Genomic DNA, 14501 nt, shown 5'->3' with positions numbered 1-14501 from the left:
CAACTTTAAAAAGCTATGTAGCAATTGAATTTGTAAAATAATTAATGCAGGATGCCAAAAAGACCAGAAGCAACGTCAACGTTTTCACTTGTAATTTAACTGAATGTAAGGCTGTATTTTTAATGCATTTTGCTTACAGGTGAATTTTGAAAACTTATAATGAAGATACTATTGAGGCATGAAAATTGTTTAATCTGCAAGAAAGCATTGCAACCTAACAGAAAGTCGATTTTAAATAAGAGCAGCGTGTGTTTTGTTTATGTTCATATAAGTCACTGTTTTTGTTCACATTTTCTGCAGGAGAGTTTGCCTTGTATGAGTAGCTGCAACAGCTGTAATAATCTGGACTTTGTAAGCATATAACTTATTTCCCATGCAAACTTTGCAGAATTTCCTTATTTAAGTGAATAATTCCGCATTTGAATATGTTTACTGTTGTAGAGGATGAAGAAGTGGAAGCCAGTGTGAGCTAACAGCACAGAGACACTTTTGTGTTTCCTAATTAATGTAATACGCAGTCAGAATTCCTGTCCACACGGTTTTCCTGGAGCAATCTGCAACAACAGCGATGTGTTTTGATGACTTAGTTCGGGGGGCCTCCCAGAATGAAAAAATGCAAATTTTTATGTGTTCATTTGAACGTCTTCTGGCACGTCAAGCATAAGACTAACCTGAATTTTGAAAATGACATTTGCAAGTTCAGCAGATGAAACATGTCTTGTAGCAGAGTGGTGTTTTTTGGGCCTGAGGTCAAACAGGCCAAGTTAAAGTGTGGTGAGAGGCATGGAGTATGTCTAACAATGTTCACTTGAGAATCATGTTTACTTATCTTCTTCTTATAAATATCGCAGTACTTTACAAAACATTGAGTCTTAGCTCAAACTAATTACAAATGTATAGTGCCTTTATAGTGCCTTGCAAAAGTATACATACCCATTGCACTTTTTTCACACTTCAACCACAAACTTCAATGTACTCTATTGGGATTTTATGTGAGCGACCAACACAAAGTAAAGTGTAACTGTCAAGTGAAAGGAAAATGATGCATAGTTTTCAAAATCTTTTCAAAAAATAAAAACCTAAAAAAGGCCTGTTTCAGAACATTGGTGAACAAACAACATCATTAGGAGCGAGGAAGAGAGCAGACTGGTCAGGAATGAAGTTGTGGAGAACCTTCAGCAAAGGGTTGGTTATATTAAGAGCTTTGAAATCAGAGAACTATTCAATCCGTCATCTGAAAATGGTAAGAGTTTAGCACATTGCAATCCAACCAAGACATGGCTGTCTTCCTTACTGACTGCAAGGAGAGCATTAATCATGGTAACTTTGGAGGAGCTGCAGAGATCTACAGCTTATGTGGGAGAGTTTGTCGATAGCTAGCTATTGTTGTGCACTTCACAAATCTGTTGTTTTTTTGGAAGATTGACAAGAACAAAGTTTTTTTTTTTCAGAATTCCAGCGTTTCCTACATGTCTTGTAGATGAGCCCAAACTGTAACTTTGTTGCTGGGGTGCAAAGCTGGTGGCAACATGGTGGTGGCAACATCATGCTGTGAGGTAGCTCTTCGTCAGCAGGGACAGGGAATTTGTTAAGAGCTGATGGGAAGATGGACCTGTTAGAGGCCTCAAAAGACTTTAGACTGGGACAGAGGTTCGATTCCCTGCTGGAGACTGACCCTAAACACAGAGCCAGAGTTAGTGACCAGAGGAAAGTCATTAGATAATTTCACAGTTCATCAGAAAAAACTAAGAAAATGTTTTTTATATCAGTATTTCTCATGCTACAGCAAACTGTAATTAAAAAGAAAAGTAAAATAATGCACATTTACATCCAGCACATGTGAATAAACTGGCATGAAGTTACTCTTGTTCACTTGTTGCATCAGCCGACCACACACCCCACTTGGGAATGTCGCACCTGTGTGAGTGCTGAGACCCAGAGTTTGGTGTGTGCACCCCGTTAGAAGGTGTCGTTCTTGTTGAGATAATATGGCCTTCCTCAGACTCCAATATTTTGATGTCTACATTTTTTATCGCAGTGTGATTTTGTTACAGCAAGCTGCAGAATAACCTTAAAATGTTTCACACTTCCATCTTGTGTTATCCTCCCTCTGCAGTCGGCTGAAAATTTCTGCCATTACACATTATGAACTATTTGTTTATGGCATTTATGCTTCCTTGTTTAAATTAATTCTTTTTGTAATTTGCATCAGATATGCGGTTGCTTTTTGCTTGCCATGCAGGCATGTGAGATGTTCCAGTTTGGATAGAAACCTGAGGGAAAACCTTTGAAATAGACCCGCTGGATTTCATTATAAAAATAAAACCTTTATTGAAGCTTCCTTTAACTTAATCAGCAGAGTCCGAAAAAAATAACAACTGAAAACTGGAACTAAATATATCTAATGTTGGATGTGGAGTGGAGTGGGAGGTTGTCTCCCATCTGTCTGAATCACAATATTGTTCAGTTTACTTCAGACAGACAATCATTGCCTAAACTTTGTGGTTTCTTTCTCTGCTTACATCTGGGAGTTATTTGCTTTGACAGTTGCCCACTCTTTGGAGGCAGCTCCATTTAAGGAGACAGCTGACTGAAAACTGAATGATTTTGCCATTATAGTCCACACAGTGAATTAGCTACTAGAAACAGATGTGAGAAATGTCTTATTTATCATTGACATCAACTTTAAATGGAAGAAAGTGCTTTTTAAATATCGACCTTATTACCAATGCTGAATGCTATCAATCCATGGAAACTTTGCTGCCGTGTTGACTGTATTGGATTGAGACAGACGATGTAATAGACTCCATTATTGATGTCAGGGAATACTGAAAGAGCTCTTTGTTTGGTTACTAAAACTGCTTTTGTGTGAGCCCAGCTGGTATAAAGTATCTGTTGTCTGATGAAGAAGGCGACAGGAATGTTACTGTCTAATGCATTCAGGTCAGTGTAATCCACACCGGGATTCAACCTTGAGAATAAAAGTAGTCAGTATGGGTTTGTCATAACTTCCTTTCTTCCTTTTAGAAATATTTGCCTGATTAGCAGCTGTAATTTGACACTGTGAGACTTCTTAAAAGTCAGAATGTTAATTGTTTCAACCACACCTCAAATCATTTACTATAGATGGAACACCATTATGTATTTTTTGTAAAGAATAGAATAAAGTAATAACTGTGCGTATTAATAAAACAACAAAACACTGGTGTAATCGAACCATATGGGAAGGGCTGAATGGAAATAAAATACTGTGCACACCTCGATTATTTGGCACTTAATACAAAAACAAAATGCAGAAGATAAATTTTAGGTTAAGGAATAATTATTGTTAGCAAAATCACAGGTGCCGCAGTTATTGGCATTCCTAAATTTTATTTTGAAATACATTTTAATAAAGCGTTTTTATACATTTCATCTGTCCTTTTTTTAATTGTTTCAGAGTATTGTGGAACCTTTAATTAGGTTCCACAACTTGTTTGCCTGGAATATAAACTTGAAACCGCAGCTTATTTTTCTTAGCCACTTCTAAAAATGGGAAAGACAAAAGAACATGGTATTCAAGTAAGGCGGATGTATGTTGATCTACTTAAGACTCGAAACTGCTACAAGAGAACAATAACTCGCAGAAATCTGCCCATATCTAGTCATAGTAAAAATTTAAAAAATAACTGGAACTTTTGCAAAGTTTATTTTGCACTGAGTACAGTAAGGAGGAAGGAGGAGAAGAAGAAGCATCTCAAAAGCTAAATGTTAGAGAACTGGAGAAAAGAGTGACAGCTTTCTGTTTCTGAAAAACACAATCTGTGTCTAAATGGTCTGTAGTAATGGTGTGGAACCTTTTCAGCTTCAGACCCACAAAATAACAGTGGAAAAGACTTGCCATGAGTGGAGTATACTATCAAGTCAAAAGAACAGATATAATAACAGCATAGGCCAAATTAAATCCTCTACAGTGAAACCATTGCTTTTATCTGTTTGTAAGTATCGATTTATATCGTTTTTCAGATTTATCGCAAAATCCTACTTTCTGAAGGGGATCTCAAGACCCCATGTTTATTGATGTGATCTGTGGGATTCCAATCAAATACACTGTAATACGTACCCTGCACAGCAGATGGCCATAACCTAGACATAATGACATAAAATTTCAAAAGAAGAAGGTCCTGAGCATGTCTGGAGGATTGCTAGATGAAAGATTAGCCCGAAATAATTCTAGCTCATGTTTTTGTTGACATGGTTTACTTTGTCCACTTGGTTGTTTACTTTTTCAGTGGACTTTTAAAGTTCAAAGGAAACAGAGTCAGCGGAAAGCGAGACAGACGTGAAATAACTTATAACAGTGACTCCACTGCTGCTCTGCTTCCTAGCACACAAAGTTAGAATGGGCATGTTGAAAGTTGACCTGTATTTCATGATTTTTAATATTATCAGAAAATCTTGTTTACACGTATACACCACAAACTGGGTTTTGCTGTTTCCATGTGGACGAGAGGTGCAAATGCATTAGAAAATCTGTTTAGGAAAAATCCATGTTAGTCTTCATAACAAGCATTTTTTTTGAGGCTTTTTGCACACCTCTTTATTAGTGTGGTCAATAATTGTGGAGTACACTGTATCCAGAGGCATCTGAAAGCTGAACCAAAGTGAATGTTTGGGCAGTCATAATTTGGCCACATTAGTAGTGTTTTCAAAATTATCCTTTCATACAGAAACCCTGCCACCATTTACTGATGGGGCCCAGATGGGTAGAAAATTGGCTTAAAAACTGGCTCCAGATTGGATTTTCCAGGGGAAATTAATGACAGTTAGTTCATTGCTTATATATGTTTGATGTAAGACAATTCTGGGGTAAGAAGTGGGACCTATATGGGTCCAAGATTTGTTGTTGAATTTTAATTATTTTTCTTAATACCCTTTCAAGACCTAACTAAGACCTGCATAGGGTGGAAAACTGCCAGTGTAGCTTTGCTTAGTCAACCCAGGTAGGTTCAATAAAAGAACCCCATTTCTAGCCCAGGCCCACTCGGTACCCATTAAGTTTTAGCAAAATGGGGCCCACATACTGATATTGTCTGGGACAGGATATCGCTGCAACACATGGTGGATTTCTACAGATGTGGCACCATCTTTGGACTGATCAGGTTATGGAAGTTACAGTGTCTGGTTTTAACTGAAAAGTCGTACACTAACCATGTTACAAGGGCCAAAAAATGACAAACACAATTAAGGAATGACATTCTTTTTAAAAAAATTAAAGTTTTAAACTTTACTGTGAAGTTCAGCAAAAGCATATTTCTGGTTGTTGTTCAACTCAAAAAAGGTAAAAAGTGAAATTGTGAATATGTTTAGCATTTAGTGGGATATTGTGATCTTAAGACCCAACAACGTTTTTAGTCCTTTAACAATGTAGGTCTTAATAGATATCAATGTCTTGTCTGGTAAGCATTTAGCCACAAGGCATTCATTTCTTTTGTCAACATTTCACATACAGAAGGGTTTCTGTAAAAGAGTATATTGCACCTAAAATTCTAAGCTGAAAATAATGCTTTTAAAATTTCGGGCATACTGCGCCCTCCTCAAATACTGGCACACTTGATGAAAATGTGGAAAAAGCCTTCAAATATATTCATATTTTATTACAATCTCCCAGTACGCTAAAATCTTTACTACAGTTCTCTATTGAGAGAGTTTGAGAGATTTTTTTACCCATCCTCCACACTTTGCGTGGCTCTCAGAAAAACTTGGGATGTTTTCAAGACCTGTTTGTCACCGTTCCATACTATTTATTTTCAATCAATAGTTTTTTAATTATTGATTAAAAATGTGCACAAGCATATGAAAGCTGTTTTCTTGCAGCCTATTCCTGATTTAGAAAACACACCTCCAGCTTTCTTTAATGACATGTTCTTATGTCTTTCCCATTTTAAAACATGGCTTAGAGAAATAGGCCTCTGTGTGATGGTATGTTTATACCCTAAGTCATTGTTGACTAATCAAAGTTCCTACAAACTTTGATCACTTAAAAAATGTAAAGTATATAAATAAAAATGCTTCATTCATCATAGGGTAATTTTCTAGGAATGGTTATGTTGGGAAGGTTGTACTTTTCTTTTTTTTATATGATATTACTACAATAGATGGTGCATTTGTTTACACATCTTAACAGGGTGCCAATAAGGTTGGAGGGTGCTGTGCAAATACAGTACAATTACAGAAAGGTTTGCCAAATTAACCTCAAACTGCATTCAACTGACATTTCAAAATAAACGTCTCCTAAAGATATAGTTTTTTTCTGTTTTGACTTTTTGACTTGATGTAACTTTTCAGTTAAACATTTTTGGTCCTTATCGTTTACTTCAGGCCATCAGTAAGGAACGATGTGCAGCTCGCTGAGCCCAAAGCATCCCTGCGGTCCTGGGCTGACTGACATGCAGCAGTACCACCAGTGGCTCTCCAGTCGACATGAAGCCTGCCTGCTGCCCATGAAGGAAGACCTCGCCCTGTGGCTCAGTAATATTCTTGGTAAGCCTCAAACATCATTAATACTCATTTTAATATAGAGTGTACTACTGAAAACCATATGGATACTGCAAGATGCATAGGAAATTTCAATAAATGAAAATGGTTTTAAATTTAGCATCAGCGTGTTGTGAATCCAGTCAGAATTATTAGCTTGATAATATCTACATATTTTTTGCATTTAATGTCATGCATAGTTATGAATTTTATTTAGACGCAAACGTTAATTCACTCTGAACATATATTGCTGTTTTGCTAATTCATTTAAAACACTGACCTCTGAATGCAATTGTGCTGCAAAAAAATCCTGCAACGCTCCTCGTCTTGTCTTTAACATAATGTAAATGGTAGTGCTGATGTAAACACTTCTGCAGGGAGCTGGAATCAATCTAAGCCTCATTACAAACACATTTTCCCTGATTCAGTATTCAATATATTACCTTAAAAGAATAATGGACATCATTAGGCTTTCTTAAATAATGCAGAGCCACTGGTAATGAAAAGGCATTACAGGGGTTCTGTGTTGTTTAGGTTTTTAAACATTGCAGATGAAGTTGAATACATAAAGTGCCCTAATTTGATCTGAATGGGATTAGAGCAACATAACCCAATAGAATGTGTACTAGTATATTTTAAGATGTCACATTTTTATATTTTATCGCTCTGTCTTTTTGAAATGTACATTTTTCTAATTGTTTTAATAATAGAGATCACCAGTTTTTTGTGGGAGACATTGAAATGATAGCTTAGTTTAAAAATTGTATCAGTTCAGTTCATATATGTATAACTCTAGGCCAGAACACACAGCCTAGAAGTACTTCATATAACAAGCAACTCTACATTACATCCAGTTATTTACTGTCCAATCCAGTCAGATTATCTTTTCAAACTAACAGTCACATTTTTGTGTGGCGACCTAGACACAGGCAGGACGCAGGCACAATCATAGTTTAATGATGTATTTATTAAAGAACACTGGACTTACAAAACAGCAGGAGATAGCTGGTACGAGGAACAGGTGAGACTATTTAAATAAATGTGGAGCAGTTGAAGGGGAGCATGGACTGAGGTAATGAGAGAGAATGACTAGAAATAACAAAATAACTTCAAGGGACAACACAGGCAACAAGAAAGCCATAATACAATCAAACACAAAATAATCTACTAATTGTAAAACTCAAAACAAAGACTATAAACCAGACTGTAAACCAAACACGAGGGAAAAACTAGGATAATGACAGAACATGAAAGAAAACAGAATACAAAACATAAAAATAAACAGAATACACAAAACTTGTAAACCTAAGGGATTGAACCAGAGTCCATTTCAATAGAATTAAAATACAATACGTGGGTTCTCACCGGGTACTCCGGCTTCCTCCCACAGTCCAAAAACATGCCTGTTAGGTTAATTGGTCACTCTAAATTGCCCTTAGGTGTATGAATGAGTGTGTGCTTGGTTGTATGTGTGTTGCCCTGTGATGGACTGGCGACCTGTCCAGGGTGTACCCTGCCTTTCACCCATAGACTGCTGGAGATAGGCACCAGCTCCCCCGTGACCCACTTTGGAATAAGCAGAGAAAATGACTGACTGACTGACTAAAATACAATACAACCAGATTAAGCTGATTGTAAAATAACAATTTCTGAGAAATTGTTTATCAAATGCAGAGCTGGCTTATCTTCCAGGTTTTGGATGTGTCCCCGCTCCAACGCCTAATTCAGATCATTTAATTACCCCTTTTGTCTGTCACCATGTTCTGCAGAGGTCTATCAATGATGTGGTTATTTTAGTCAAGATGTTAAAGCAGGAAAACATCTAAAGTATGAAGGAGTTTAGGCATTGAGGGCTGGGGTTTCCATCCCCTGAACTAGCAGATTGGAAGAAATCTTGACTTCGTAGCAATCCCTCATCCCAAGCAGGCATATGGTGACAATGGACACTGAATAGAGTACATATGGTCCCAGTCTACACTCCTCATCTGCATGAATGTATGCATTTGAATCTGTCTTTGCATTAAAAGAAGAACTAAGGGCTTACATTTTAATTAATGCAGCTTTCTTTTTATACTCAGAGGTTCCCACTCAGAAATACAACTAAAATAATTGTTGAAGGTGAAATTCACACTTGGAAAGCTGGAGGTAAACATTTAGTATGGACTTGGAACATGTGAAGCATTTTAAACATTGTAGGAACAAAATATTTATAAGCAGTTTTGGCAGTTTGTATTCAATTAAACCAGTAGTACCTGTAGTACCTGTATTTCTTAACATTTTCCTGTACTATTTGTATTGCTACTAGTAGTCACCACCACAACAGTGGAAAAAAATCCCACAGGATTCAACTTGCATCTAGAAAGCATAGTCCAGATATTTTCAATAGGGTTGATGTTGGGGTTATTCAAGAAGCTTAATGTTAATCTGGCTGATCAATTTCAGCACATTTTCAAATGTATTTGGGATCCTTTTTCTGTTAGAACAGCCAATTATGTTCAAGTTTGAGCATGGGATGGGAAATCTATCTCGCTGGTAAGGCACAACCCAGGGACCACCAGGGCTCAAACATGCTGAAACACCAGTGTCACTATCCACAATGAGGCCAGTTTACATTACCATGGACTTAGAGGGTACCAACCAAGAAAGTACTGCCTGTTCCAAAATCAACACCTTCAAGTATAACCGAAACCTGCTGATGACAATCTGGAAAAAAGTTCTACAGTCAGACAAAACACAGATTAATGCATTTGGCCACTATGACAAGAGGTATGTTTAAAAGAATCAAGGTGAGACTTTCAAACCTAAAAAGACTGTCAGACACCAACCATGGTGGTGGTAGCATGTTGCTAAGGGGCCAGTTCACTGCAAGTACTGGTACATGGAAAAAGCCAATGGATTAATGTAGATCCTGGACTACCTACAAAATTTGTCAACTTCACCTCAAGTCAACAGCAGGCTGGTTGAAACATGGACACTGATTACAAAAACACATCAGAACTGGGTCCAAATGGATCTGATCTCAACTCCAAAATGAATATGACATTAATTCCTGTTTGTTTGTTTAACCAGAACTGTATAGATAATATTCAGAGCTACTGAAGCAATGTTTATGTTTGAACTATGTGTAACTATGTTTAATAACTGGGTGTTTCTCCAGGGGACTTCCTCCTGAAGTTTAAACAGTCATTTCAAACGTTTACTGCAAGCAGGATGGATTCCTTTAACAGATTCTGGCTTGTGGGAAGCAATTTAGGAATTTAGCCTGGTATCTCTGTGTTTACTCTAGAACCAGCTGAACCAGAGACCTGGAGGTGGCAAACCCAGCAGATATGTTGGTATCAGAAGCAAAGCAACAATATATTTTCATTGTTTAACTACATTGGTAATTGTATTTAGTTTTGGGTTAAACAAGTTTGGGATAAATATGATGATGTATTGGAGTGTAAACACTTTTATCTGGGCTCTGTGGATGCAATGTTGCTCACACAGCAAGGGGCTGAGGAGCAGGTTTGAGCATTGGACAGCAACTTGCAGAAAATGTCTCAAGATTTCAATGTCTCTTTTTCTGGGCTCAGTTGCAACATTTGGAACTCATTAAACATGGAACCCCAAACTCCTCCTCTTATAAGAAACAGAAATGGGATTAAAAAAGAAATCTCTCCAGTTTCTTTCCACAGACAAACCCATCAACCCCCCCACATCAACCCCTGCCACCACCTCCTATTTCACGATGACCTAACCACAAAAGTATGGTCCTCTGGAAGTCAGTCAAGTTTACCCCACATGTTGATCACCAAAATGTACGTGCAACTGTGCAGGATAATAAAGCTTAGTTATGGCCAAGCGGATGGCCCCCTTTCACAAGTCTTCCTCTGCGACATCCATTGTTGATCGACCAGGAAATCCCCTAAATTCTAAACTCTGACCTCCCGAGAGGTTTTACAAAACCCAGCAGCAACAGCGAGGCTTGATCATTAAAGCAGTTTTGGAGAGTTGAAAGCATTACATCAGGTTCAGGAATGAACAGGAGATTGAATTTTATTTCTTTTATGCAGCGCATATTTTAAATGAGCACAATTTTGATGGATTTATGGTGTTGGACTGTCTGCTTGTCTTTATGTGTCCCCCCGCTCAGGTCTGGAAATCACCGCTGAGAGCTTCATGGGTCGGTTAGACAATGGTTTCCTGTTGTGCCAGCTGGCTGAGACGCTGCAGGAGAAGTTCAGGCAGAGTAATGGAGACCTGCATGAGCCTGGCAACAGCAAGGTACAGAGAAATTGGAGGATCACAGTTAGATGGCGTGAGACAGATTACAGTGAAAACACTCATTTGGAAGTTAAATTGTGGCTGAAAGTGTTCCCAGGCATACTTTTATTGTGAATGATTTTGCAGAGAATTGTTCCTGAGTGAAAGAAAACCATAAAAGGGTTCACTGATTTGATCTGATTGAGCAAAGGTCTCTTTGCTCTTGAGTCTTTTAGCAGCTCCCCTTAAACCTATGATTAATATTGTTTTGTAAAGGTAATGCTACTTTCTCCTTTTTGAAAAACAATCAGATTCATTACGGTCAGCATCATGGACCTCTTGTTCAGACAGTGGAAACTGAGGGAAGACACAAAAATTACCACATGAATGAATAGTATAGAGCAGCAAGAAGAAACACCTACAACAATAATCAAAGACTACATTATCTTGCAGAACTGTTCATACTCCCTGAACTTTTTTACATTTGGTCCTGTTACTACCGCAAACCACCACAAAATAGAGCATAATTATGAAGTGGAAGGAAAATGTTGCATGGTTTTCAATTTTGTTTTAAAAATAAACATCTGACAGGTGTGGTGTGCATGTGTATTCAGATCCCTTTACTCTAGTAGTCCCCCTAAAAATGCAAATTCAACCAATTGCCCTCGAAAGTCACCTAATTATGAAATTGTTCACTTGAGGGTAATTAAATCTCTGTATAAACTGACAGTGCTGGCAAGGAGTGCATTAATTAGAAAAGCAGCCAAGAGGCCCCTGGTTACTCTGGGAGAGCTGCAGGGAACCACATCTCAGATGCGAAAATTTGTCAACAGGACAGCTATCAGTCGTGCATTAAACAAATTTAGCCTTTGTAAAAAAAATAGCATCAACAAATGTTTTTAAGAAGTTCTGTTTATAGTTTGCCACAAGCCAGCAGCATCATGGTGTGGCGATGGCATCCTGGATCAGAGTTTCACCTTCAAGCATGACAACAACCGTAACCATGCAGCCAGATCTGTAAGGGAATCATTTAGATCAATGCAAATTCATGTGTTGAAACGGCCCTGTCAAAACCCAGACCTAAATGTAGATGAAAATCTGATCTGTGTCAAGATTTGAAAGTTCATATTATCTCCATCCAGTCTGACTGAGCTTGAGCTATTTTGCTGAAAAGAATGGGCCAAATGTCTGTTTCTAGATGTGCAAAGCTGATGGAGACATACCCCATATGACTTGGTCATGTAATTTGAAGCAAAAGCTGGTTTGACTTGGGTGTTGAATACAAATGCCCGCCACACTTTTTCAGACTTAAAAAAAAGAAGGAAAATCATGTCTCCATTAGGCACTATTTTGTGGTGGTCTATTGCATAAAATCCCCAATAAAATACATTAAAATGTGTGGTTGTATGGTATGAAAATGTGAAAAAGTTCAAGAACGTAAATACTTTTGCAAGGCACTGTGATTCAGTGAGACCGGCATAGCATATGTATTCCAACTTTGCCATGAGCTCCACAATTTAAAAAAATATACAAAGAGTGAAAGTGGGGGATGGGTGTTACAGTTTCAGATTGGGTGGAATGGGGGCAAAAAAAAATAAGCCAAGCAGGGACATGTTAACTAGTGGGGCCCCACAGACCCTGGGAAAATTAAGGGAACTCTGCTGAATGTTTTTGAGTCTAGAGAGAGGGTTTCATAAACCTTGCAAGTAGGTATCCGTAAATTACCCCGCCTTTTCCTTCCAAATGTCAATTTCATAAGACTAATTTTGTAGTTATATTTTTCCTTTGCTTCACTTAGGACAGAATATGTTTTATTAGGTAAATTGAATGTCTTGTACTCAAAAAGATGTAATATATAGATATGATATGCGGACTAATATAATGACAACTGAGCAAAACACTGATTCTCTCATGTTTTGTCATGAAGGGAAAAGAAAGCAAAGGATCTTTTGTTGCTTCTTCAGTGAGATTGTTGATGTTTGCGCTGGGGCATCCTGATCTCAGTGTGAGGACAGCAGCAGCACAGATGTGAGGAAATACTTGAGGTCAATGACTGAGGGACGGCAGGGACGCTACTGAAAATAAAGGAGCACATTGATTGTTGAGAGGAAAAAAGAAACAGCAGGGATGTCTCAGATTTTCAGCTCATGCAACGAGGATATGTTGCTCTTTGCCCACATTAAAAGATAGCTCAAAGTAAATGTCACAGTCTAACAACAGAACAGCATGCTTTCTGCATTTGTTGCTCCTGAATATTTTTGTTTTATGTCACTTGAAGCTTTCCAAATGACCAAAAGGGCTAAACTCCCGTAGAGTTTATGCATTATTAGCTCATGTGAAGTGATGGAGCCGCTGTGACAGCCTGCAGCTAGGAAGCAAAAAATTAGATGTTATGGATTCTATTCTTCTATATGTTAACCTGAATCTAACCTGAATGACGCTATTTGCTATTGAAAAAAGGGCAAATGCAACATGAAATGTTGGGGAAAAAAATGGTAAAGCTCCTTCAAATTTGCTGCCGCACTTTTCAGAAAGTTCAGAAAGAGGCCAATGAAGACTGGTAAAGATGTGTAACAGCTGGTGGAATCTCTCACCACTCATCAACCTAATTGCCAACAGATTAGTAACATGATTGGCTAGAGAAAACCAACAGCCTCGAGAGGCTGGGGCTTCCACAAATAAAAATATGAGACATAAATATCTTACCAGTTTAGGATTGATCTTTCTTGCCTCTTTTTCCCTAAATATAAGCTTAATGTAACAGTGGTGTCCTAGTTCACACTTAACACAAACTAGTTCAACTTCATTTCACACAACTAAAACTGAATTCACTCATACTCAAAGTTCACTTAACCTTTTAAACAAAATTCTAACTCATAGCATGAACTAGTTCTCATTAATGTTTTTTTTTATATTTTGCATACATATCCACTACTTTTTGGACAAAAGTCCTTTAGGGAGTCCCAGAGAAACCACACACGTTTCATAGCTATTAAAATATAAAAAAACAATTATGGGTATTTGAGAATTCCTCTTCTGTGAAGGGCACTCACCAAGGCTTTTGAACATATTTCATTCATTTTCAGGGTCATGGTTGAGGCCATTCCAAAAGCCTAATGTTTAATTAATAATAAAATGCCTTTCATAGCTCTCAAGGTCACTGAATAAAAAAAACCCCACAAAAACAAAACACCAACAATAAAAACCATGCACTGAATGTGTGATATCATTGTCCTATTGGAACAACCCAATTGTGTCCAACTTTCAAACATCTAGCTGTTGATGTGAGGTAATATTTGATGAGCCGGAGGTACTTTCTTTCCTCGTTATCCACCTACTTTGTGCGATGCACCCAGTACCACTAGCAGTGAAACAGACCCACAGCATGTTGCTACCACCACCATGTTTCACAGCTAGTAGAGTTTTGCTTAGTTTGAAAGCATCATTTGGAATTCAACAGACTGCTTGTATGGCTCAGTCTTTGTCTTGTGTCCATAAAGCTTTATTTCAAGGGCATTTGGCTTATCCATGTGACCAGCTTCAAATTTCTGTCAGTATTAAAGATGTTGATTTTGGAGCATGTACTTCTTTCTTGGTAGGCACCCTCTCACTCTTTGGCAATGCAAAACCTGCTTCACTTTGGACAGTTTGGACAATGATACTGGTGTTCTAGGAGTTTCCAGCAAGCTTGCAACCTGAGTTATTCCTGAACATCATAAAAAACACATTTTAATCTGAGG

The 14501-nt window shown here is 37.9% G+C and overlaps 1 protein-coding gene across 3 annotated transcripts in view; it reads left to right on the top strand.

Annotated features, from left to right (window-relative positions):
* The window catches only part of LOC124881731 (growth arrest-specific protein 2), a 32623-nt gene that overhangs the window by 832 nt on the left and 17290 nt on the right, over window positions 1-14501 (top strand). For all 3 annotated transcript variants that reach the window (XM_047387498.1, XM_047387486.1, XM_047387489.1), the window contains exons 2-3: window positions 6361-6522; window positions 10652-10782. In XM_047387498.1, coding sequence (XP_047243454.1) covers window positions 6378-6522; window positions 10652-10782 — 276 coding nt within the window. In that variant the 5' untranslated portion in view covers window positions 6361-6377. The remainder of the gene's footprint in view (window positions 1-6360; window positions 6523-10651; window positions 10783-14501) is intronic.

The sequence above is a fragment of the Girardinichthys multiradiatus genome, chromosome 2 (genome assembly GCF_021462225.1).
Source record: "Girardinichthys multiradiatus isolate DD_20200921_A chromosome 2, DD_fGirMul_XY1, whole genome shotgun sequence".
In the NCBI taxonomy this organism is placed as follows: Eukaryota; Metazoa; Chordata; class Actinopteri; order Cyprinodontiformes; family Goodeidae; genus Girardinichthys; species Girardinichthys multiradiatus.
Note: the sequence above shows the minus strand (reverse complement) of the source record. Positions and strands in the feature narration are given on the sequence as shown.